General features: G+C 39.9%; 1 protein-coding gene across 2 annotated transcripts in view; it reads right to left on the reverse strand.

The window, feature by feature from the left end:
- Positions 1-5944: 5944 nt before the first annotated feature.
- CLTCL1 (clathrin heavy chain like 1) overlaps positions 5945-25106 on the reverse strand; it is a 37620-nt gene continuing 18458 nt past the window's right edge. Inside the window, exons 10-33 of one of the 2 annotated variants that reach the window (XM_040577190.1) lie at positions 24658-24780; positions 23758-23895; positions 23357-23521; positions 22762-22942; positions 22212-22375; positions 21341-21466; positions 20880-21022; positions 20033-20267; positions 18012-18134; positions 17440-17585; positions 16860-17043; positions 16084-16276; positions 15441-15598; positions 15184-15348; positions 14672-14779; positions 14132-14299; positions 13901-14050; positions 12943-13074; positions 12480-12590; positions 11746-11916; positions 10720-10941; positions 9986-10006; positions 7749-7824; positions 5945-6727 (exon numbers count right to left, since the gene is read on the reverse strand). In XM_040577190.1, the coding sequence (XP_040433124.1) occupies positions 6612-6727; positions 7749-7824; positions 9986-10006; positions 10720-10941; positions 11746-11916; positions 12480-12590; positions 12943-13074; positions 13901-14050; positions 14132-14299; positions 14672-14779; positions 15184-15348; positions 15441-15598; positions 16084-16276; positions 16860-17043; positions 17440-17585; positions 18012-18134; positions 20033-20267; positions 20880-21022; positions 21341-21466; positions 22212-22375; positions 22762-22942; positions 23357-23521; positions 23758-23895; positions 24658-24780 (3519 nt within the window). In that variant the 3' untranslated portion in view covers positions 5945-6611. The remainder of the gene's footprint in view (positions 6728-7748; positions 7825-9985; positions 10007-10719; positions 10942-11745; positions 11917-12479; positions 12591-12942; positions 13075-13900; positions 14051-14131; positions 14300-14671; positions 14780-15183; positions 15349-15440; positions 15599-16083; positions 16277-16859; positions 17044-17439; positions 17586-18011; positions 18135-20032; positions 20268-20879; positions 21023-21340; positions 21467-22211; positions 22376-22761; positions 22943-23356; positions 23522-23757; positions 23896-24657; positions 24781-25106) is intronic. The other variant, XM_040577191.1, reaches the window with a different exon arrangement.

Here is a 25106-nt window from a genome sequence, read left to right on the forward strand (position 1 = left end):
CTCCAAACCCTAATGCACTTGACCGTTTCTATTGCCACGTGTGCTACTAAATCTCAAAACCCCTGTCAGAAAGACCTTTGCACTCTTTCATCAGTACAAGCCCTGCGCCTGCCCCACAGCCTTGCTCTCTACATGAGTACTGACCACTGGCCACCTATGCAAGCACAGAGCTAGGGGAACTTAACAACACCATGAGGCTTCACCACATGCTTAATAGTAAGCAACCTCAATGGGATTCACAGAGGTGCTTACTTTGCTGAACAGAGAAAGGATTATTCATATTTAATCACACAGATTGCAAGCCATCTCAACTTGACCTCCAAGAAGCTGCTAACAACGCTCGTCAGCAGAAAGCCTGAAGGAAAAGAGCATCTGATGAAGATAAGCAACCTCTAAAATACTAGAGGCTGCAAAAAGCATGTTTTAAATCCTGTGACTTACATGAAAGTAAAGACTTGACCAGACTCATATGGTCAAGAACATCTCCTAGGAACTGGGTGACCAAAGCATAAAAGAGCAGCTACTATTACAGACAGGGTATTGAGTCCTTTGTTTTATTGCTCTCAATCCAGGAATTTTCACGGGAACAACCACTTGGCAATCTGAACCCATTTCTACTGCTGGTGTCTGGCACTTGTTTCTGCTGCCATAGAAACAGATAGGAGAACTGTTAAATACATAGACAGGTGCTATCGTAGTTCATACACCTCACAGCAGTCCTTTCAGGACCCAACAATCAGAATTGAAAATAACTGCTGAAGATGAAAGCAACATTCATAATTTTTTTGAACACACAAACATTGATTGCAGACAGAGCATCCTGGATTCTAAAAAGCACGTAAACAATGACCACACTTGATCAGCTCCAACTTATTCCTCCCTTGCCCTCACTCACCCTCTCCCAAATAATTTATTTATCACTGGCATAACTTGCATGCACACCATGGTTTTAGAGACCATAAGTGACCAATAACTTTCTATTAAATGTCCTTGAATCAGAAAATCTATTCACCTCACTGAATAAACAGCTCTATCATCAGAATTATTACAACTCAAACTACTACAATTTTTTCCACGCATTATTAATCCACATCGCTTGGGGTCTTACAGTACACTAAGAAACCTTAGTTCCTCTCAGGTTTCCTGACAGAGCAAACAATTCTTTCAGGCGGAACAGATCTTACATATAACAGACTTCAAGGAGAAGCGATCATGTCAGACATTTCTGAGTCAGTGTCTCATCAGCTTTTAGGCATACGCAGAGGGAACCTATGACTATAAGATAATGCTCTTCCAAAACAACTTGCATGATTCCCACTTGAGTACACATCCAAAAAGAGCTCCTGTTGATACTCAAGAGTATTTACTGAGATCAACAGGACTGATTATCCAGAGAGCCCAACAGAAATCCCTGTGACATTAACATTTCGAGTGGCCCTGACTCAGCTCAGATGATGAGTGAAATCCATGTAGTGCACAAAGCATTTACAGGTTCTCATTCTGCTACCAGACTATGGTCACACTTCCCTCTCAGCATGATATATTACTGAAAAACTACTTTAGTTGACAAACACTGTTTGCTGTTTACTGTAGATGAGACCATTTTCCCTTCCCACCCAAACATCTTCTAACTTCCTGGTGGGATAACCAGCACTTTGGGAACTTGTGCTCTGCATAATATGGTAGACCTCACTACTGCAGAAAAGAACGTACCAGATGACTTGGCAATTCTTTCCTTTTATAACCATTAGGGGGGAGGAAAAGGAGAAATACTTTTTTTTTAGACAAAGTTTTTTTTTTTTTTTTTAAGTCTTAATTATAACCACAGCAGACAGAGAGAAGAAAAAAGATATTTTTCCTTGACTCACTGAACCATGCAGAATGCATGACTGAATAAACTCAAATTTTGACTCAGAATTTTTAAATTCTGACACATAAGAGGAAGACAAGACTTACCCTTCACTGACTGTATTTCAAATTCACATGAACTTAATACTTAAAAGTTGGTGACATTATAGTATCTATTTTAGTTCAGAAGAAAAATTATGTTTTTTGCTACCTTCCTGAAAGACCTAAAAGTCTCCACACTGAAAGACCTAGACTGAAATATATGCATGCTAACAATTTTGCAGCATTTTATTAGTAAAATGTGAGTCAGGATCTATCATTACCTTTGGAAATATGCCCACAGAAAATACATAGTAATGAAAAACAAGAAAACTATACTAGCAACAAACTCTTTGAAAGCTGAATGCTTGTTGAAGTAGAAGATGTAACAGAATAAAAAGACCCCAAGACCATTAAGCTAGACTGGTACACCTGCAGGTTGCTATAGCAAGTACTAATTCACTCTGCAAACCACAATGTAATTACACACCAGTGTTACAAAGCACTCTTGTGTCGTTAAGCATTTTTCAGCTTTGGGTTCCATTATATTTTATCACAGATTCAAGACGTCCCAGTTTGACCTGGTGGAAACAAATGAGATCAAAGCACTCTTGGTGTATGCTGTAAAACAACAACAAAAAAATATACTCAGGTTGGAAACAGTGACAAGCCAAACCACTTACAACAGAACGCGAAGGACCAAGAAATATGGGAATAAGTTCTACAGTTAATTAATATGCCCTATCACAAAGTTTTATGCATGCTTTCCAAACTGCTTATTATGGAAACCCGGTATATATAGTGCTACTTGTTCTGAGATTTGCAAGTTATATAGCCTCATTTTTTTTCAGTGCAAATTTGATCCACTGGCATGCCGTTTTAATCACACTAAAAGTTTCTCAGTGGCCAGGCAGGTTCTAGCCTGCCAATTAAAATGTCACACACACAAGCATTATCTAACCATGCAGCAGTTTAAGAATCAGCTTTGCCTGAATATATCTACCATATGTGCCCAAGTACAAAAGATATCCACACATCTAAGCCAGTGGACATCAGACAACAAAAAATTTACTTGCCAGTTTTATAGTTGAAGAAACAGAAGCTTTTTATGCTTCTGAATAACAGTTGCTGGTTTTGCTAGGGAAAAAAAATAGTTTTCTCATTTTATGCAACCTTACTAATGGATCCATGTCATGCTAAGTGCCAGTTTTCAGCATTGCAGTTGCTTAAAAAAAAAAAAAAGGAGCTATTAAATCAGAATTAAGTTTTGGACCTCACAGTCACTATTTCTTCTATCACCCCCCAAACTGGTACCTACTTGAACAGGCTTTATCCACTCATAATTTTTATTTTTCAAGCAACAAAGCCACTTAGGAGCTTTTTCTTCTGCTATGCTACCATTTAATTGCATATCCCTTAAAAGAGGGGTGAGGAATAGAAGTCTGGTAAAACATCAGAACTTAGTGTAGACAAGAAGCAGCACTTACCCAGCAACACATTCCTCCTGAGCTTACAGGGTCGGCTCATCTGGTTCAACAGAGCAGACAGGAACAGCTACACGAGAACTCTGCTTCCAACAGCAGCTTAGACGTTCTTCCTTCCCTCCCCTTTCACTTGGTGTTTATACCAAAAGAAACCAGTAACATTTGAAGACGTGAGGGAGCAAACAATAGTGGTAAGGAGCTCAAGTGCTAGCTCAGAATGAGCAGCTGAATACAGGCCAGAATTTTATGCCAAGATCAGCACGTCCCTGCAAACATTTTTTGAGAGGTTCATTTCCACCTAGCTCACAAGACATTCAAGTGGCTGCACAGCAGTGCTTGTCAAATCTGATGCCAGACCTGTAGTTGCCCAGAGTTTGACTGATGGGGCAAAATCCCCCTAAAGTCTGTCAAATAGCAAGAACTATTACAAAAGGAAATCCATACTTGGTTTCTTACAGGAAAATCACGAGTATGTAAGACATGCTATGTAGGTTCTTAAGCAAGTTACTGTTTGACAGTATCACAAGCCCAGAAGTTAGTCTCCAGATACTGCTCTCTGCGGTGAGTTCTGCATGAACAGTCCATTCTGCATGACAGCACTAGCCTAGTCTCACTGAAGCAGTGGGAATTAGTGAGAAGCTTAGTTTTCAAAGGAGGTTTTGTGCAAACAATTTTATCCAAGTTTTTCAAAAACTTGGATTAACACTACAACTTCATAAACTGTATTAAGTCTTCCATGTAACCCACTAAAAGAGGGGTTATTTCCTGCTGAGAAAGACTTAACCATTAAAGAAACAGTTAAATAATCTGGTGTGCAAGCATTTGTTCCACAGTTTAGGTACAGTCACACAGTAACAGCAGGGACTATGCTTCTGGATGCATTTTAGAGTGTAAGAAGATCACAGAATTTATAAAAGCCGTTATACTTAGCAAGAGCTTAAGATTCCAGGAGACCAACTAAAGCAGAACTATTTATCAGAGCTGACAGCCTTGCCTTCCTTGAGAACTCAGTCATTCCTGTAATTAGATTTCTTGACTGAAGCAAATTAAGATCCCCAGGCTAGCTCAATTCTCTACAGGTCATGAGCTGTTCTGCTATTTAATCCAGCAGTTTACTGTATTTCACCATCAGCTTGTAATTGTTGCTATCAAGTCACAGTAAATTCTCAATTTGAGGGGAAGGAAACTCCCAGTCATATTAACTGTTGAGCTTGTCTTCAGTTCTAGCTGCCTCACCCAAGTTCCTGTTGACCCACAAGGAACTGGTTACAAAATGGAAGTATTATTTGCCTGGAAAATAGCATGCTACCTGGCTAATTCCTGCTAGGAATAAGTCTAGACAGAGTGCAGATTTGCTTGAACTCGTTAGCTGCTAAGTATTTCAAGCTGAGCCATTGAGTGCTGATCAGTACAAAACCAAGGTTAGTGTGTTACATCAGCACTCGGAGCGCTCTGGCCTTTATTAGAAAAGTAGATAGCACATCTCTTTGCCACTGCTATCACACAGTACAGCAAGCAAGGGAGACAACGTACTAGTTAGAATCATGCTAAAACAGTCTACTGTTACTGATTTCACAGCACTGTTAAGTCTCTACTGGTTGACACAAAGATGTTTTGCCCCATTCAAGCAGAATTCGATATGAAAGGTGTAGCTTACCAATACTGTTGCTGTATCAATGTATTTCAGTGGAGCAGACTTAGAAGACTATCTGCAGCATCTCCCCCAGCACAGGACTGAGCTTACACTTTTCCAGTCCTGTGAATGAAGTCACGTAAGCATGTGACCACCTGCTGCAGCATGACTCCTGCACATGACAACGTGTGCTGTGTTCATTGAAGAGACCGCAACTCCCTTTTACGTTACTTGCTAAGCCCTCTACGGTATGTGCTTTGGCACAATTTTCCCATTTCCTGTCTGGCATCCTTAGCTGTCACAAATTAAGAAAGCTGATGCTTTAAGTGGTAGTGCATTACTACTAACCAGTCCCCACCCCCAAGATAGGAAGACTAGAACCACACAGTGGATACTGCAGTTTTACATTTATAGTTGGACTTTTATAATATTCAAGATTAGCACAAGATTCATAACCATAAATTATACATTGTTATCTAAGTACATAAAACGTTAATGATACATGTATTTGAAGAGTGGCACAAAGTAATAATACATCCCTGTTGGCATTCTCAAAGAAAGAGGTGGGTGGTAGACACACCATTGATACTACTGCAGCATAGCAGAACTGAGTCACTGCATCTTGTTAATTCAGATGGTGTTGACTCTGCCCACCAGACAGGGTCAGAACATGGTGTGGCAAGAAGCCAATGCCAGAATCAATTAAAGGTGCAAATAAAAAAGTCAGGATTATGGCCCTCCCTACCGCCTCATTATTTTAGCAGTATGCCCCCCTCCCCAGCCCTGACACTGTGCTCTTGCATCTTTAGTACTTCGGCAGGCCATGCACACTCCCATGTTCACTTGCCACACATAGCTGAGTTTTCCTTTAGTACCATTTAATGTCAACAAGTAACATGCTCTCCTCTTGATAAACAAAAAGGATCTGGGAAATGTTTGCTCTCTGGCATGAGAAGATTTATTTTCTTTAAGTCTCAGATCTACTCCAGAAAATATAGAACAGACTCCAACAGCATTGAACCCCAACAGCATTATTGTCCAGAAAAGGAAGCTTTCCCAATATTCCTCTAAACATTCAGAGCACAAATATCAGAAAGCCCAATTTCTTTTGCACGTAAGACTGCAAACAAAATGGGGTAGTCAGATGTACATAAGCTTTCAACAATTCATTATTAAGGAGATGCTTCACTGAATTGTTAAGAACCCTGCTACTTCAGTAGCTTCAGCTAAAGCTTTAACAACTTGGTGCCAGGCAATTTCCCAGCTGCCTTCAATGGGCTTTGCAAAAGAAAAAAATACGCTCTTCCCCCTGGCCTCAAGCAGTTATTGCTATATGAGTTAGTGAAATAGTGCCTTAACTTCAGACAAGAGTCTCACAATGTCATTAACAAAAGCTGCCTTTCAGAGGTTGAAATGTAACCGGACAATAATCAATAAATAACAGTAACAGGCATCCCGTTGAAGTCTCCTCACTGAGCAGGGCAGCAAGTGTGTTCAGCCAACAGAAGGTCATCTGTGCCTTTAGGACCATTGTACACTTCTTGGAGAAGTTAAAAAGGGACGGGAAGGAAGAGAACAGAGACAGCAAAGGTCTGTCAGAGAGCTAGTTACATGTTGAAACCATAAACAGGTGGCTGGGTGAATCCTGGTGCTGAGTATCCGTATGGGAAGTTTGCCTGGGGAGGTACTGCGCTGGGGCCTGCTGTTAACATCAACTGCTGGCCTGGAAAAGCACGAGAAAAAAAAAGTTAGTTTAAGTACCCAAGGTTCCCTAGTGCTAGCTGTACTATGGGACAGGATTATTAGGCTTTTAGCTAAAAATCAGCCACTGTGCAAGCACACACTAGCAAGTTACGCTATTACTCAACATGCACCACACAGAGTGGGCACTTAGGCCATCTGCTCTCACTACCAGAAAACTAAGCAAGCAAGGCAAGACTCAGATGGGAAGAGGAGTATCAACTGTTCTTGATGGCAAGATAAACGTGGCTTGTTTTGAAAAGACCACACTGAAAGCCAAACTGATTCTATTTAAACACCATGCATGGTCAGAACTCAAAAGTAAAACAATTCAAGCAATTAGTTAGGTCTGTTAGGTCTCAGTCTGGAAAGTGCTGCAAAAGGCCTGAATGTACCTTGATAGAAGATATGTTTTCATCACTAGGAGCACACATGCTTCATGCATATATTAAATTTAAGTTAACATTTACATTAGACAGTGAACCAGTCACATCCTTCCCTTACCAGCCACTTCTAGGTGCTTGTTAGCAGAATGCCTCTTCATACGGGCTTCTAAAATAGCAGCACACTTGGACAGCCATGGTTTTTTGGCTGCATTTGTCTTAAAATGGATGAACTAGAAAGCCAGTCTGCCTTTCTACTTGGAAGAGCAGAAAGCAGACACATTCCTCTTAGAAAGGAACAACAGGAGGAATGAGCATGCTCTTTAAGTTATTTCTGGTGTTGTGCACACCTTGGTATCCCCTCTCCTGTTACCGTACTAAAAGGCTATTCCTAAGCTAGGGTTCTGAGCCATGTAAGAGGAGTAATACTTTAGCTGAAGAGTAGAAGTACTGTAAGAGTGAGGTGTCACTTCAACAACTTGTGCAGTCCATCTAGCAGAGACGACCATTTTACTAGCTACTGGAAACCAGCTTACTTTGGAGACAGTCATTCAAGTAACCTCCATAAAGAGAGACCACAGTGGCAATAGGTAATCAATTAAAACCAAGTCTTTCACCTACCAAATACTATTGGAGTGGGTTCAGTTACTTGTTCCTCTTCTTTTCTTAGGCTTTCAGAAGCATCAAGTTTATCCACCTACATTGAAGTGAACAGGAGATGTATGAAGGCCTTGCCCAGGAATTGCACTATCACATGAGGCTTTCAATGCCTGGTACCTTAGCTATCAAGGGTTCCTTACTGTAGTCCATTTTGGAGACTATGGCTGGGAACATGCAGACTGAAAGTCTGTAAACCTGCCTTCCCAATTGCTTTAGTTTTATTGCAATAGCTGTCAAATGTAGCTGAGAAAGACCACTATTACCTTCAAGCACAGCATTTTTGGGAGCCCTGCTCTAGTTACTGTTAACTCTATGACAAAGAAAACAAGTCAGCTCACTGTAGTTCCAAGGATCATCTCAAACGAGCCTAACCTAGTTGTCTACCTAGTTGTCTATTAACCTGCAAGCCCTCTCCCCTTCATTAAGGGCACCTAGATATTTGCAAATATTCCAGACCATGAAGTTTAATCTTATCTACAACTACAGCCTAACTCTGGTTACAGAGTACTGGTTTAACTGTATTAATATCCACATAGACTCCTTTTAGAGGAAATTCTAGAACCATCATAGGAAGTGGTCTAGTTGTATCAGATTTATATAGAACCCAGTGTTGTGCGAAATAAAGCTCTGTTCATGCTAAACTCACTTGTCAGAGTGCTATAGTAGTGCAGGAGCTCTGAACACAGCTTTAAATTGGGGGTGGGAGGGTGAAAGAGGAGGGCAGAGAAGGCAACAGTACCTTCCTTCTTTCAGGTTTTAAGTTACATCTTCCATAAGCGAACCATTGAGACTGAAGGCTGCAAAGGCATAAAATCACACAGCTTCATATCCAGATACAGATAGTACTAACATCCTGGGAAAACCTTCTTTTAGCCCAATGCCGTATTTCAGCTGCTCCTCAGCCTCCTTTCCCACTAAAACGATCATATCCAATTTGATGAGTGCTGCAAAAGGGGTCTCTATTATACTTTAGAAAGGTTACCTGGATCTATTGCTTAACAGTTTCCTGATGTTTATTTTTAAGTTTGATGCTCAAATTAATAACTTGAGTGTCAGTATATCTTAACTCATTCCCTCAGAGCTGTCAACCTAACAGCTTTTCAGGATAACACTAAATATTGGTGTTACAAATATTGTCCCTATTACTGTGGGTCAAAGCAATTGAAAGCTACTGCTTTCAAACTAGTTGTATTGCTGTACTTATGGCCTGGGATTCCCACTCTCTCCTGGATTAGACTTTACTCTTTACTGCCCCTAAAGCATTAAGGAATTGGGAACAGAAGTGCAGTTACTCCCTCTGTTGGAGAAATAGCAAGCATGCTGAGAGCAGATACCCTGAAGAAGGGACAAAAACAGCAACTCCAGCAAAGGCTAAACTTCTTTCCGATTTGATGCCTAGAAGTGAAGTTGTTTGAAAGGTTTCCAAATGAATGTTACCATATTTTTTGTACCCGGCCCCTTCTGGGACATAGGCTATTCTATGCTTTCACACCTTTGGTTTAATGCATAAGAGAAAGATAAGTTCTGGAAGACTTACACACTCTGGTGATAAACCAGTCTATTCTTTTGTACCTCTGAAGTTAGTTACATGACAGGATTTTAGACATACTACAACATTTATAAAACCCATTCTCTAATTTCATGTTTGTAGTTAATTCAGACTAAATTAGTTCCACTGTAAACCATTTTCATCATGCAGATTTTCCTTCTGACAAGTTATCTGGTATTTAGTAAGAGATCACTTGTAAATCCAACCAGCAATTTAAAAACCATGATCTTGAAGGTACACTTCGCATGAGGGAGTACAAGTGAACTTGTGTGGCAAGTTTCACCTCAGTAGAATTTGAGGAGGAAGAGTTTAAGATCAGTGCAAGTACTTTCATTATACTAATGGGCAAGACTTATAGGTATTTGTAAAAGATACCTGCCACAAGTTTTCTGTAATATAGTAATTAGGAGCCCAAACAGTCAAGTCCTCAATTACTTGCTTCCATTTCTCATGAAAAAGAGCAGAGTCTGGTTGGATTTTCAAGTTGCTTGTGAATAGTTATCCTTTCAGCATTAGAAAGTGAACAGAAAATGAGTTAGAGCTAAATTACACTGCTTTTCTGGCAGAAGCTACAGCTAGATTCCTGTAAAAGAATCCTAGGGTATTGAGGGAAACAAATGAACACAAAAGAGTTTGAAATCAGTGTCACCTTATAGAACAGCCCATCAACCTGCAAGAAAATTCAGAGGGGAATACTTAACATGACTGATTAGAGACAACCTGAAGCAGTCATTTCTAAATTACTGATTTCAACAGAATTCTCCACTGTGATGTCCTACACAACACTAGAGTCTTTTAAGGAAGAATCTTAGTTTAATATCCTGGGGCTGTTTGAGACAAGCATTTCAGGACCACACATGATCAGAATCTCTCCCTTCTCAGTTCAAGACTAGCTACTGGTATCAGTATTTTACAGCCAGACTATGCATCTGAAGTTCTGTCTTCCATAAACACCTTATTTTCAGCAATCTACCCATATGGTTGATGTAGGAACAGTGTGTACTGTTACAGAGAGTACAGCTTTTGAATAACTAACAAGAAAACATACAGAGTACTTTCACAGTTATACCAAGTAAAAAATGATGCAGGTTCTCTTCAGCAAGTCCTCAACTTCATCAACTATGCAGCTGATCTAAAAAGCATACAGTTGCTCACACCCATTGTTAAAAACAAAAGTTAACTACACCTCTTTCAAGTCCTATGCTTTCTATTTAGAAATTTAGCTATCTAGCCTGAAGTGACTAAACCCAGAGAAATTCCCAGAGGACTTAGTGTGAGGAATAATAATACTCTAAATACATGCAAAGAGCTTTACCTGGTTTGCATAACACTAATTGCCCAGCAGACTAAAAGACTCAACTTCTTAGCCTATGCAATACTCACTTTGGTAAGGTACTCTCTCATCACTTGGATGAAATAAGGCATTGCAAAGTCCATGATGTTATGCCTCCATGCCAACTCAAGGACTACATCTGGGTGCAGCAAGTCATAACACGTGAAAAGGCAGGCTGCAAAACACTCCTGCTTGCCTTCTTCCAGGAACCACTGAAGCAGCTTCTCAGCTAGTTCTGCATCTTTGGACTCTGCAGCATACTGCATAGCATCCTGCAGAAAAGGACAACAGTTAAGCTTGATCCTTGTCTGTCAGTTCGTTGTTTTATACCTTATGTATACGAAACTGCTAGCTAGATGGGCCATGTATTTTGCAAACCAAGAAGTTAGTCTTTCACATCACCACACATGTTGTACAGGAGCTAAGTTACGGTATATACACTCATTTAAGTCCTCTTATTCCCAGGCAGTCCAGGTGCTCATTTTAAGGAAAGCCTGTTGCACATTCATTTAAGTACTTGAAGTGGCCCAATGAGATTTTGCTTAGTTTTGAAGAAGCAAAGATAAACTTTCTGGTATCCCACCTACCTCACAATTAGACATTAAGGATTATCTACAGCAGAAGAAACTACTGCATCAACTGCTTGGTATCTGGCAAAACTGAAGACTATTTGTCAGCTTTGCTACAGAGCACTCAAGAACTGGCTCATGTGAAATCACTACAGGCTTAAGTGCTATACCACTCTACTCATGTTTCATCTCTACCCTATATGGACAAAGTTTTTAGGTCTACATAGAATGTTCTGCACTGACAGAGAAAACCGTCCAGATACCTTTGATGGATATAGAGAGATCTCTGAGTACAGGACAGCATTATCAAATTAGACTTAAGGTCTACATTTGAAATTGCAAGCTATTCTGCTCTAAGATTCTTTCCTTAAACTTCAAGGGAAGGGTTAAGATTCATTGGAACCCCAGATTTGAAGCTAACAGAATGCATTCAGTTTCCAGGAGCCTATGCTTCAGATATCAGACTCTTCTTTTTGACAGTCAGGGAGAAAAGCTGTGTTAACTCACCTTATACAGACGGTCTTTCTTGCATAGCTCCACGCTCTGTTTCCAGCGGTTGTTGCCCTTATACAAGTATGCTGCAATACGCCTAAATTCAATTAGTTCATGCTTTTCCAGACGCTGAGCCAATGTTATGTTATCAAAGTTGTCATAGGCATCAATGGAAGCTCTCAAACCCTGTTTGAGAGAGAATTGTTACCCATGCTTCCAGATGATGGTAGGTGAGAGCTACAGGAGAGAAGCATCCAAGGATGCCTCACAAGTGCTTAGGTTACTCCAGACAGATATTAATGCTATGGCTGGCTACAGCTTCTTTGCCCTGCATATTTCAGGCCTTTTTTTCAAAGACTGTTTTTAATACAGCAAGATTTTAACTTGGTTGTACGAACTTCACTTTGCGGACTAAATAGAATAGAAAAGCTTGTCTTACAAATAGCAGTCAACAGGGCCAGAAGAAAATCTGTTTACAGAAGTTTTGCCTACTGAAGTACATACCCAATGCCGACCTTTGTGAAGTCTTGTTCTGAGAGAAGTAACTGCGGTATCTGCTTTGTTTGCAGGTTATCAGATTGTGACCAAAGCAACCCATGGCCCAAAGGGTCTGATTCTATCCCCACTACTGTTACACTGCAGAAGTTCCCCTTTGCTCAAGGGAATTACACCTTGTCAGCTGCGAAACAACTAAACCATGACTACTATATTTTTTTTGATCAGGCCTACTGGTCTCTTGTGGGGCTCACCTGATAGTCTTCCTCCTCTGTTAAAAGGTTGTTTAGAGCTTCATTAACTCCTTTGTTGTTGTGGTTCTGGACTGAACGCAGGTAAGGCTTTACTAGAAGTAGCTGATTAACCTGGAATTAAGATATTTTCAATACAAGATTAACTATACTAGTTCTGACACTTGATATTCCTGAAATAAGTTCCCATTTGTTATAGCAAGAGTTTATGCTTACTATCAGAACTACAGACAAGTCATATTGTGTTGTTGCTGGAAGTAAAATGAAACAGCCTCCTAGGCCAGTTATGCTAACTCTTCTAGTGCTTCCCGTATTAATCCAGGACTGGACTGCTTCTCAGTCCCTCATACTTGAGGGAAAGCCACCTGACAGACACCAGTACTTTTTTTCCCCTCCTCAGACAGAGACTAGAATGTCTTTACTTGCACGGGGGGTTTTCTGTTCACCCACTATCTCCCAAACTCACCTTTGAGAAAAAATTGACTGTCCTCGTATGATCCAGTCGCGGAGATAATACAAGCAGAAGATCGTTGATCAGCAGAGGTTTGTAGTCCAAGTAGAATTGCAAGGCTTTGTAATACAGCTCCACGTTGGCCACCTGCATGGTTACACACTAGTAAGTACTTCACATGCAAGCAAATCTAAGGTGCTTAATTTGGATCATTTAACTCAGCAGAAAGTTTATCTGACTCTTATATAAAAGCTTAAATTTTCTTCCACCAGACAGTAGCATTACACTTGCATGCATAATTCTTGTTGAATCTCATGACTGCTTCTAGTGTCATCTGCTTCTAGATGGTGAAGTTACAACCTAGCAGGAGCAGTCCAAACCAATTCTAACCCATCCATGGTTAAGAGATCCCAGCACTGGCAGCCCACTAGACTTAACGTGATCATGTGTTTAACTCCTAAAGGCTGTAAACTTAACCACTCTTAAGTTGTTGCCTTGAAACCCGTAAGACCAGTAAGAATGGGTTCACAGCCTGAAATCTTATCTAAACTATTCATTAATACCCTATTCTCCACTGCATTCATAGGACTGCCCAGCCCATTTCTCCCACTGAAATAGCTGGAAACTCTGCAAGGATCTTTCATAAATGTTACAACCTCAGGCTGAGGCAACAGTCAGGTCAAAGATATTGAGGAGGTTGTACCCTTGCTTGTGACCTACAATCCTCAGCAGTCCCTGAAAACATTCTGTGCTATAGGCTGCCACTCATCAGAACGTGCTGCGCAACAGCAAACAAAGGGTACAAGCTTAGATTAATTCTTGAGCTAAACTATTTGGATGATTTGTTTTAAATACAGCATGAAAACTGGGTAATAGTAGCTTAAGCAAACTTAAGTGGGGATTCTGTTTTGCATTTTTGCCTTAGTTCTGAAAGAATCTTTCAGCACCCTGATTCCGTTAACTATCAACTTGCCTTGGCAATTATGTCTTTAAACTGCCCTTCTTTCCAGGCATCGGTGGGATGATTCATCATGGTAATTATTGCATTGTCATACTCCTCATATTTGTCATAAAGGAATACGAGTTCTGCCCAGAGATGAGCCTGTTCTGCAGCTCTGAGCACCTGATAAAATAAGAAGACAGTCAGTTTGATTCATTAACAGCTTCCCTACTTCACTTGCAGTGTAGTTACTTTGCTGCATACCTTTGGAATATTAACTCGAGACCAAAAGAGCTCCAAATGTTCCCTCATTTTCTGAGGCTTGAATTTAGAGTATAAGATGGCAAGTTCAGTAAACATCCCCATGTGAGCACGCTCTAGACCCAAAGCAGCTTCCAAAAGAGCAATCAGTTCTTCAAAGTAGCCACGATCCTGGACATTAGGAAAATAAGGATTAATTGCAAATTCATAACCAACTATCACTTAAAACTTGCTAAAAATAAAAAGCTTATTTACTTAAATTCAACAAACTTTTCTCTCCAAATTAGAGTGTTTAGTTTTATAAGACTCTATTCGAATAAGGCAACAGAATTGTAAAAGAAGGGACAGTGAAAGCTGTCACCCTTCCATTTACTATAAAAAGTTTGCATGAAACTATTAGGAAATAGAGGAAGAATAAATTCAATTTACTTCTGCAGTCATTAAACATTAGTCCCACAGGGTGTCAGGTTTTAGCTGGGACCACTTTATTAGCAGATACAAGTCCACTGTATAGATTTTCTAGGACATTAACAGTGATCTAACCTGATAGTAACTAATCAGCTCTTCAAGTTCATCAGCATGAATGACTATGTGTAAGCCACATATCTGTGCCAAGCGGAATTCTTTTCCATCCACACAGGCAAAACATACCTGTAATGAGAGATAGCAGAGTCAGTTCACAGGAAAATACTGCAATGCTTATTTAGACTCTTTATATTAGAGGACAAAGTTGATTAGCAAAGCTTTAACAAATTCAGGGCTTACTACAGTTCCTAATAGGTATTACTGTAATACTGCCATTCATTTTACACTGTTCTGAAACTAACCTTTATTATCTTGGGCAAGGTGACAGCTTATGAAGATACAGATGTGCTCTGTAGCCAGAAACAGCAAGTCACTATCAAATATCATCATAGATGGTTATGAATCAACTGTTCTTTAATTCCCACATTACTGACAGAGCAAAGGAGTCCAATTATGCTTCTGAGCATGTTGCTTTTGAGCAACAATAGTGTGTGTTCTGCAGATTATTAAAAAACGCAAGTTTTAGTTACCTCCTTCCAAGTCCTTGTGCTGTTGGCTTTGCGGCCACTGTCCACTGCTGCCTGATACTCTCCAAGGTGTACCAAGGTAGATGCCAGGCGAGCAAAGTTAGACACGTTGTTATAGAGTAGTTTTGCTGCTTCATACATCCCTTCTTCGTAACAGCGATCACCAACCTGGATTAGGAGTCCAAGGTAAACAAGGGTAACAGCAAGAATCAAGTCAGCTAAGCAGCAAGTCAGACATAGGAACTGTGATCAAGACATACCTGCTGTATATGGGCATTATTAGGGCCACTAATAAACTCCTCCAGTTCTGAGAGACGATTAGTTTTTGCCAAGGCAAAAATAAGTTCCGTCTCTACATAAGACTCTCTAGCCTTCTTCCTGGCCATCTGTAAGAACTTGACTAGGTCCTCCCAGTTATCTTGAAGAGAGAAGAGATATTTCAGATCCTCTATTTAGTTATTCTGTCTTGCTCTCCTTGCTTACATCAGGAACACAGTTTTCACCAGTATGCTCAATGATACTAAGCCATCTGCATCTGAGTTAAGATATTCTCTGCTAAACACTGAGTCACCTTCATGTAAGGTTGAACTTCTTGCAACTATCCTAGAATTCAATTGGCAAGCAATTCTGCCACGTACAGCTAAAATCAATACACTATACTCAGTTGTATTTAGACCATAACGGTCTAAATTATCTTCACAGGAAGGTCTTCATTATTGTAGCAAAACAGACAAATTTGTTGACAGGAATCTCACTAAACTGACTCATCCACTCCATAGACTAGCTGGTCCAATTTACTCTGAAACAGAATTTGCAAATCTCAAGAATCCTTGCTGCTCAGAGTAAATGAAATAACCCAACTCTTACCCAAGCAATCTTAAGTTTGAAGATAATTTGGCTTACCATTTCTATTAGCTGCTTGAACAACTTCCATGTAGGCAGACGGATCATCTGCCTTTATGTAGGAGTCAATGGCTTCTTTCACCAAGTCCTTCTGCAGCTGTGCTCTGGCTAGTTGGCTCCATACTGCTGGTTCATTACATCTCTCTGCAAATTCATAAGCACGGTCTAAATTGCCAATGTGTTCAATCAGCACCTGTTTGAAATTGAAATTGCAAGATAAAAAAATAAAATAAAAAATCAAAGCCTTGTAACATCATCCTTTCCACAAAAAACTCTTCCTTCAAACACATAGGTTGTTCTAAGTAAGCAATACAAAACTAACTGCTTTTAGAAAAGTCCTTTCTGTCCAGTGAAGTAGAGCAGCAAGAACAGAACTCCTGTTGCTATCATTTATCTTCCACCCTGAAGAAGTCAGTATTCTGGCCTGAAGACAACACCTAGTAGCATTTGATTCTCCTGCCCCTTTCAGGTGTAAGTCTCCAAGGCAGTCATTCAGAGTCAAACACAGCATGCACACAAGCGTGTAGCACAACACTCTAAAATCTTTTTATTACTTTGAACAGATCTGCATCTGAACTCATCACTTTGAATCTGTTTTGTTATTCTTTGCACGTATTCCCACTTTTTGCTACAAACTGATATAATTTAGGAACCATACTGTTAAGTCTCAATGATTTAAGTTACAATCATTCCAGGAGAATCAATTTAACATTATACTTTTTTCCATTCTCTCTATTACTAGCATTCTGTATGTTCATGTAGGAACCACACCTCACCTGGATTGCTGAAGTATTAACATCAAATTTTCTGAATATAGCAAAGGCTTCTTCATATAGTTCATTACTGATGGCAATGTTTGCAATATCTGGGGCATCATAGTTATCCAGTCGATTAATGTACTCCATCACACGAGTGCGGTCAGCCTTGATGGCAGTCAGGATCAGCAGATTCTGGAGGTTCCTTTGGTTAACAAAAGGCACAGGTTATAAGCAGGTGTTGTGCACTGTTTAAGTGACACATATTGTACATGCAACAACAGCTGCATACACCTGCTTTCTGTTGATAGCAACAACCTTTCATTCCCAGATTGAGGAATATTGATATTTGCCTTCCAAATGAAATTGCTTACAAGTGTTGGTGTTGTTTTCTTTCAATGCATCACTGCAAATTGAATAGCATGAACTAGCTCTGTATTTAAATCACAAAGAACCTTAAGTTCTCCTTTTTGGCCTGCCTATTCACATTTAGAAGCGCTTAGGTCTTGGAACCAAGAAGCCCACAAATAAGTTGGGTCACTTCACAACCTAAAGGGACGCACTGAATAGGCTAAATTTGTGAACAAAGCTCTCTCCTTACCTGTGTTCACTGAATACAGAATTATCCAAGACAATTTTTTCCAATAACTCAATTAATTCATTAGGCAGGTCTGCAGTCATGAAAGCTTTCACAGTGACAGAAACCTCCTCTGGATCCTGCGTCTCTGATAAAGCTGTTTGGACAACCTGGATTTGAACGTAGGAGAATATTAAGCATTTTTTCCAAATAAGATATTTACCAACCCATTACAGTGAGCTACAAATTAAGGCTTCAGAACTTTGAAAGTATTGTCATACCCAGCAAGAAAGAACTACTTCTGTACTAGATATACATATTAAAAGTCACACCTTGGGACTGCACAGGGAGCAAATTCACTAGAGACCCGTTCTGTCCTGTGGGTCACTCCATAGGACAGAACAATATCATCTTACTGATAATTAAGTTTTCTGACCATGAAGCTCTGAGCTAATACTTGCCACTCAAACTCTTATAAACTTTTGTACAACCGAGATGAGGCCTCAGAGAACCTTGTGGGGAAGACAGCTACTTCAGTGTTTCACAAAGGTTCTGAGTTCTCCTTATAGTGACAAAGTTTAGCCTTTGTGCTGTACCTGGTCAATAAGCTGCCGCCTGAATGGGTTGTTTTCTTCTAAAACATTTGCCCAGAGTTCAGGGTCCTTCCTGCGTACTAGATAGCGAGCCTCACTCTTAAACAGTGAGTTCTCATTGCAGACCTGAAGGAGAAGTTGCAAAAATTGGAATTAACATCAAGAGTTAGTACCACAAGACAGGTTTAACTAGCTATGAGTCAGACAGTCTAAAAAACTGACTAGAACTAATTGCTGACCAATGCTAATGCCACAGACAAAGTTCTTACCCAACCTCTGATCTGGAAGGCTCATGGAGAAGGTCTCCAGCAGAATTCCTATAGCTTCTCTTGGTTTTGCCCGACACACAAATACTGTGACAGTGGCTTCACAGTAACTATCTGCTTCTGTTTGAAGTGGAGACCTGCAGAAGCCTGAAGAACTTAAATTTTAAACCTAAGGAAAGGGAGCCACTTGCTTGGGCAGTGTTAAATAGTGAATTGAGGAATGGTGTTGGTGTTTAAAGCCAGAAATAGGTTACCTATTTGGTGTCATTAACTTTATGCTAGAAATGTTCAGAGAAGCAGGTAGCTTGGTTTCCCGTTAAAAAACATTAAGGGTACAGAATAAATATGGGATTTCCTATAGAAGTGCAACAAGTTGTTATGAGTTATGACCCTATTAGTGCCACTAATTTAAATGTCCAACTGGAAAAGTAGAAACCTGAAGGCCTATTCGGTCTTCTACCAACAGGTCATGTTCTGTTAGTATCAGAATTAGCTCTTGAAATCTCAAGTACTTCGCTGTAAGCAAATTAGTAGTAGCACAATTTTCCTTTACACTATACATCTATTAGTTGCCTAGTTTCAGGAGTTGAGCCCTTTCCCAGGAAGGAGCAATGCCTCAAGAATAGTTCTCACAGGAGGAAGAGCTTTCATTCATGACCTGAAGCACCCGTTCAGAATATCAGCTCAAGGAAAAAACTGGTACTGACAGGTTTTTATGATTAACATGAAAGTTAAAGTCTATCCTAACAAAGTCTCCTATGGAAACAATTCAGAGCCACTTTCATATTCTGAAGCAAGAAACAAGCTGAATACAGCCAGCTACTTGTTTTATCTTTACAGCTACAAAGTAGGTATTGCTTCAAAAATAGTTGCTTCAGGCTGAAAAGTCATCCACTTTTAGTGGCAAGTCTAGATTATACCTTCCTTCTAACAACTACAGTGGGGGTCTTGTCAGGAAACAGCATTTACTTCCTTTTACACAGTGCAAAACAAGCTAGTTCTTACCCCTACACAGCTGACATTCTTTGCATATACTATATAAGGCAGAAGTGCAAGTAGGAGAATGTTTTCTTTAACAGCAGTCACAAGAACTGCAATCTGACATTAAGCTCTGGTGTTCAGTATGAGACATTAGGACATATTTGAAAAACACTGTGAACTTCACTTGCCCTTGAACTTCTAAGGGAGGTTCGAGGAATCAACAAGTTTAAGATAGGAAAGGAATGCTATCTGAACAAGTCCTTGCAGTTTGACTGTCAACATTTATTTTCCTCATTTCTAGTTGTGCATCGAACAGCTCTTCAAGGGTCAACCACAGCAAGGGAAAATCACATGCCCCATTCTAGTTTCAATCCGAAGTTTCAGGGAGGATTTTCTTCCTCCTACCGAGTTAAACTAGGTGACAACCTCTCCTTTCTGTTGATCAAGTGCTCAATGCTCAAAGAAACCCAAGTTAACCAAGGTTTAACATTGGTATATTTGTCAGCTGGGCCAAGTAAACTTGATCTAATTTTGAGCAGTCTGTGGATGAAAGATATGAATGGTAGCTTAAATCTGCAGAGCTGCATTATTTTAGTTTTGACATAAAGCATGAGAGCTCCTTGTTATCATAAAAATTACTGTCTCCATGTAGAAGAATCCTGTCTACCTCAACTCCTGAGTGAGACTGCAAGACAGGATTCTGCAAATGTTAGTCAAATAGCAAGCTAAGTTTCTGCTTCAGGCAACAAGTATGTTTATAAATGTAGTTTTGCCAACCTTTATGAGTTCCAGATCACATTGCCCCCTCTCATATGCAACGCAGGCCAGATGAGGGTCCCTCTTTTCACAATATTTGCCAACTACACGGCTGTCATAGTAAGGATTCTCACGAAGGAACCGCTCTGGATTATTATTACTATCAATGTAGATTTTGGCCAAGGCATTATGAGTCGCAGGTTCTTCACAGCCTTCGTGAATCCTTGATTCGAGCCATGGCAACAGCAACTTAAGCCTTTGAAGAAGAAAATATTTTAGGTTTCTAAGTTAAATCAAGGTATGCATGACAGATACTAATTAATACCTGGCCTTCCCTTCAAGCAAGTTCTTCTGGTCAAACACAAAAGCAGATGGAAAACGGCCACCTATTTTTAAATAAGTCTTAAACGAATCGAGGCCAGGTCTGCAGTTTAACATCAGGGAAGCTGGCAGGTGGCATTAGTTTTGTCATTTTTCTTTATAACTTCTGTTTTAAGTGGCTCTTCACACTTAAATCCATTTGTACATTTTACAGGTGGCTACAAACTAATTACACAAGCTGCCATGTGCCTACAATGAGACTGTTAAGACAATTTTATCCAGATTTACTCCAAAGGCACATCCCATGGGAAGATGTTCAGCAACCTAGAGTTCAAATGCCATATTATCCATCATGTAGTGCTGTCAGGCATCTTATATTGCCCATGTAATTCAGAGACTTGCTAGCAAATCTAAACTGCTTTTCTATAAAGAAACATAAAACAATATTAATATTGTATCATTCAGTAGAACTGCATCCAATTCAATTTGGGCATATACCAGGGTCAGGAAAGCCTGACACTGGTGTTTACAGATCAATTTTCATTACCGATTTCTTTTTTCCACTTCAGCCACCAACTCATCTGTTGAGAACTGGCCTCTAACCACCATGATCAAGTTCTTAATTACATCTTCAGAACAATCCACATCAAGAAGCCCTCCAACCACTGCTGGTATACGGCTGGGATTCACCTAGAATAAGCCACAATCATTAAAATCAGTTATTAGCATTATTAATAACCCATCCCCAGTCTTCCACATAAAGAAAGTTCTAGTTAATAGTTTAAACTATGTTTTAAGAGCAGTGATTTTTAAGTTACTAACACATCTGTATATGAATTCCAGGAAAAACTACACTTGTAGGTTTGTGATAGAGGAGGGCTCAATGAAGAGCCTCTGCATGAGAAGTGTGAGCATAAAAGATGTAGCCAAATCTGCTCTAGTCAACCGAAAGGTTAAGTTCCTTAGAAGGAAGGAAAGAGCAGGAGCTTAAAAGTGCATTCTTCTTACCTTCTGTACATATATCTCTATATACTTCTGCAGGTTATTGCGATATAAGTAGAGCACCAGGTCATGAACAAAGTCAAATCGATCACAGACAATGATCAGAGGAAGTTGGTCTGTCAGCTTTGCCTCCTGTATTTTGTGCAAAAAAATGTAAGAAAGCAACCATCCTTTGTCAAAGCATTTTCAAAGCAGTAAAAGTCTGACCAAGTTGTCCCAGCACTAGAAATCACAACACATTCAAAAATTTAAGACTGCCTGCAGACAACTGACTTCAAAAGGAAGTTAGCCACTATGAGTGCCACATGGCCAGTCAGGCAATTGAGTTTTAAGTTTAGGCTCTTCAACAAGTGCTGTATTAGGCCCACATCCCTAGCTTCAACATGACTACCAATTCACATATCAATTCAGAAGACCATTGCTGGGCCAAGAACTTACTGCAAAATTAAATGGCCTTAAAATGCCATTTTACCCGTTACAAAGCATGCAAAGTGTTGTGCATGATGAGTCCTGTTTTAATAAGCTTCGTCTAGCCAATATCATTGATAAAGCTTCGGCTGATACTTCAGCACAGTATTTCCTTCTGCCAACCTGGATTCACCTACCGTTAGGTGAAAACACAACTTGTACCAAATTCATGAAATATCATACTGGCTAGTTTTATAGGAATGGTGAATTTGTTTTTCCAGACATAGCACAGAAGGACCTATTATATTCCTGCAAAAGGACTAGATTCCTATTCTGGTTACATAGTAAACTATTCATGGCCATGCCAGCTAAAACTTGAGTTGCTATTTCCCTTCATTTAGAAGGCTGTAGTTCTGCTGCTAAGCAAAACATACAGAGGATTGCTTGATTTGTTAGACAGAATATTTACCTTCAGAAAGTTCTTCACCCGTTCTGGGTTATAGCAGTTACTTTCACGGCAGATTCTTTCTACTTCCTTTATCTGACCTGTCTTGCAAGCTGCCTGGATGTACTTGAAGTGAACATCTGGATCCTGGCTGAAGTTTACAATGGAACCCAAGAAATAGAACAGTCCTAGAAAGAGTCACATGTTTTTAATATAGTTAAAAGGTGAGTGAAGCAAGTGTACTTATGGGCTTCATCTTTTAACTTTGTTCAACACTGCTGAGAGTAATTTCCCTTCAACTGCAGGAAAAGCAGAAGGTTTTTTTGTTTTGTTTTGTTTTGTTTTCCCCCCCCTTTCAGGTTTTGTCTCTCTCTGAGACTTACTCAAGAGGGTTAAGAAAGTTTCTAGACAAAGTTACCCCCAAAGCTATTCACTGTGATGAACTCAGAGCTTTGATCAATGCATTCCAAGATTCAGCCATGTGAAGGTGCCTTTCCCATAAAAGCTACAATCCTTACTATAAGCTTCAGTTGAGTAGTGCTTCCAAGGAAGCTGCTTCCTTTTAATACTGTACCTTCGTAGCTTTTGAAAGATTCAAAAAGCTCCACAAGAGACTGGGTGCCAAGCTGTTCATGGTACTTAGAAGCAACCTGCACACAAAGCTGTAGATTTTGCCTGATGTTGGCTGACAGCATAGCACGCAGGCACTCCACCGAGTCTTCAACAGAGAGAGAGCCAAAGAAGTTCACAAGCCACTGCAAAGAGAAATTTTACTGAGTAACTTATACAGGATTCATCTGACTTCTCACAACAGAACAACTAGCCAAAGTTTCTACCCCAGGCAAGTCTTTCATGTGTTAAGACCAAAGACTTGAAAAGAAACATACTCATCATCTTTACAACTGCAACAAAAATGCAGTTTGGAAATAAGATCTGAAATGCCCACCCAAGAAACTGAAGGCAGACAAGCTATCAGAAGTATAGATTAAGGTTTAATCATTAACTGGATAAATGTTCTTGAATCACAGTTACATGTGCTGCTTAGGTACTTGTAAAACATCTTATAGCTGCTGCAGGGATTCTAACAGCTACAGAAATGCTAAGGAGAGGTCACTTCACCCACCGAAGCTCAGGCTTTCATTTTTTTTTCCTGTGCTCAATAAACTTACCTCGGGATTCAAGAGATGAGTATGAACAACAGCACGTTTAATATCATAGAGATCGGTGTAGTGTTCCAAAGCTCGCTGGAGCAAGCCTGCCTTTTCACACAGCTGGGCAATATGAGCACGATCATAGTGTGTAAACATTTGGTTTCCAAGGATGGCATCTGCAACCTGGGAGATCACATTTCATTTCATACTCAGACTGTTAGAGAATCACAGCAGCTCAAACTGAAGTTTGTTGAAAAGACATAGCAGTGACTCGTTAGTAGTCTTTGATGTTGGTAAACTGTATATAGATATCAGTACCATACATTAGACTGTTGTAAGAACTTTAGATGTAGAAAATCAGCACAAGCCTACTAATGTCTCTCCTTCACTTTCTGGAGGAACTAGGTTAAGAGTCTTACCTGTGGGGCATGAATTAAATTCATTTCCAGCAGCCGAGTCTGAAGGTGGCCTTCTGCAGGGCGGTTATTTTTCAAAGCATCCAACAGAAAGGACGTGCATTGCTGAATGAGACTGTTCTCCATGAACACATCCACAATCTGTTGAGATTGTTAGAAAAGAGTGGTCTGTATATACACGTGCATGTTTATTTGTGTATACTAATGGCCTGGCTAGAAAGGCAGCTCATCACAGCACTTAACATGCTACATTTCCTTTTTTTTCATAGTATTACTACCATGGTAATACAGACACAAGTTTCACGCTTTGTTTTTTTCTCTAGAATGCAAGGAGTGCATTACTTTAATCTGTTATGCTAGATTTTGCCACCCACTATTCAGTTTTCACAAGGTAAGCAAATTCCATCCCTTGTCCTTTTTTGGGACAGTTTCAGAAAGAAAAGCTAATCCTTTTTCTAAACAGCTTCAGTTATTTAATAATGCAAGTTGTTGCTTTAGTTCTTTGTCAATTTAACCAGAAGCAGCCTCTGTAAGACAGCACTCATTTGAGGTTTGTTTGTTCACCTTCCTGTAACTTCTCTGCTATGGGAAGAGTTCACGGCTGCTCCATTAGAGCCAACAGTAGGAGCTTCCTAAATTGACAGTAACACTCATTATTGTTTTGACTAAGACTGTGACAGATTCATTATCAAGTTTCCTGTAAGAATCCAGAGAGCTTCCACAAGCACTTGAGAGCACACCTGCCTCTAAAGACTTTAAGGTAATCAAACTTGACTAGAATAGTTTAGTCACTTTTCTAACCAAGCCAACTAGAGACCTGAACTGGCCTTACCAGTCCCCAGAATGGTACTATGCTATTACCTCTGTCTAGAAAGAGACCAGTACTCTTGTTGTAGGCATCACCTGGTTAATGTTAGCCAGTGGCTCCTCATCCTGTACCAGCATCTGAGAGAACTGCAGGCCTTGATCAGGGCTGACTCTCATCACACTTCTCAGCAAGAAAATCCAGTCTGGGGTATAGCCAACCTAGAGATTTCAGAAACAGTCATGCGTGTCTGGGAAGCTTTAAATCTCTTTTAAGCCTTCAGAATCTTTAGCATAAGCACCGTGAACTGTTCTGAGGCTTGCCATGCCCATCTCCCATGTTCCAGGTATTCACAGACAAAAGTATTATCTGTATGTTGACACAAAAATTCAGTATTCACCTACTTAGTAAGTAGCTGAACTTACACTAGGGTACATTTTTTATTGGGTAAGAAAACTTCTAGAAACAAATTTTTACAAGCGTCTTAACGCATTATCACGCAAGGTTCTAAACTTGCAAGTGGACATAAGGTAAATTGTTTTTTAAT

The sequence above is a fragment of the Cygnus olor genome, chromosome 17 (genome assembly GCF_009769625.2).
Source record: "Cygnus olor isolate bCygOlo1 chromosome 17, bCygOlo1.pri.v2, whole genome shotgun sequence".
Taxonomy (NCBI): domain Eukaryota; kingdom Metazoa; phylum Chordata; class Aves; order Anseriformes; family Anatidae; genus Cygnus; species Cygnus olor.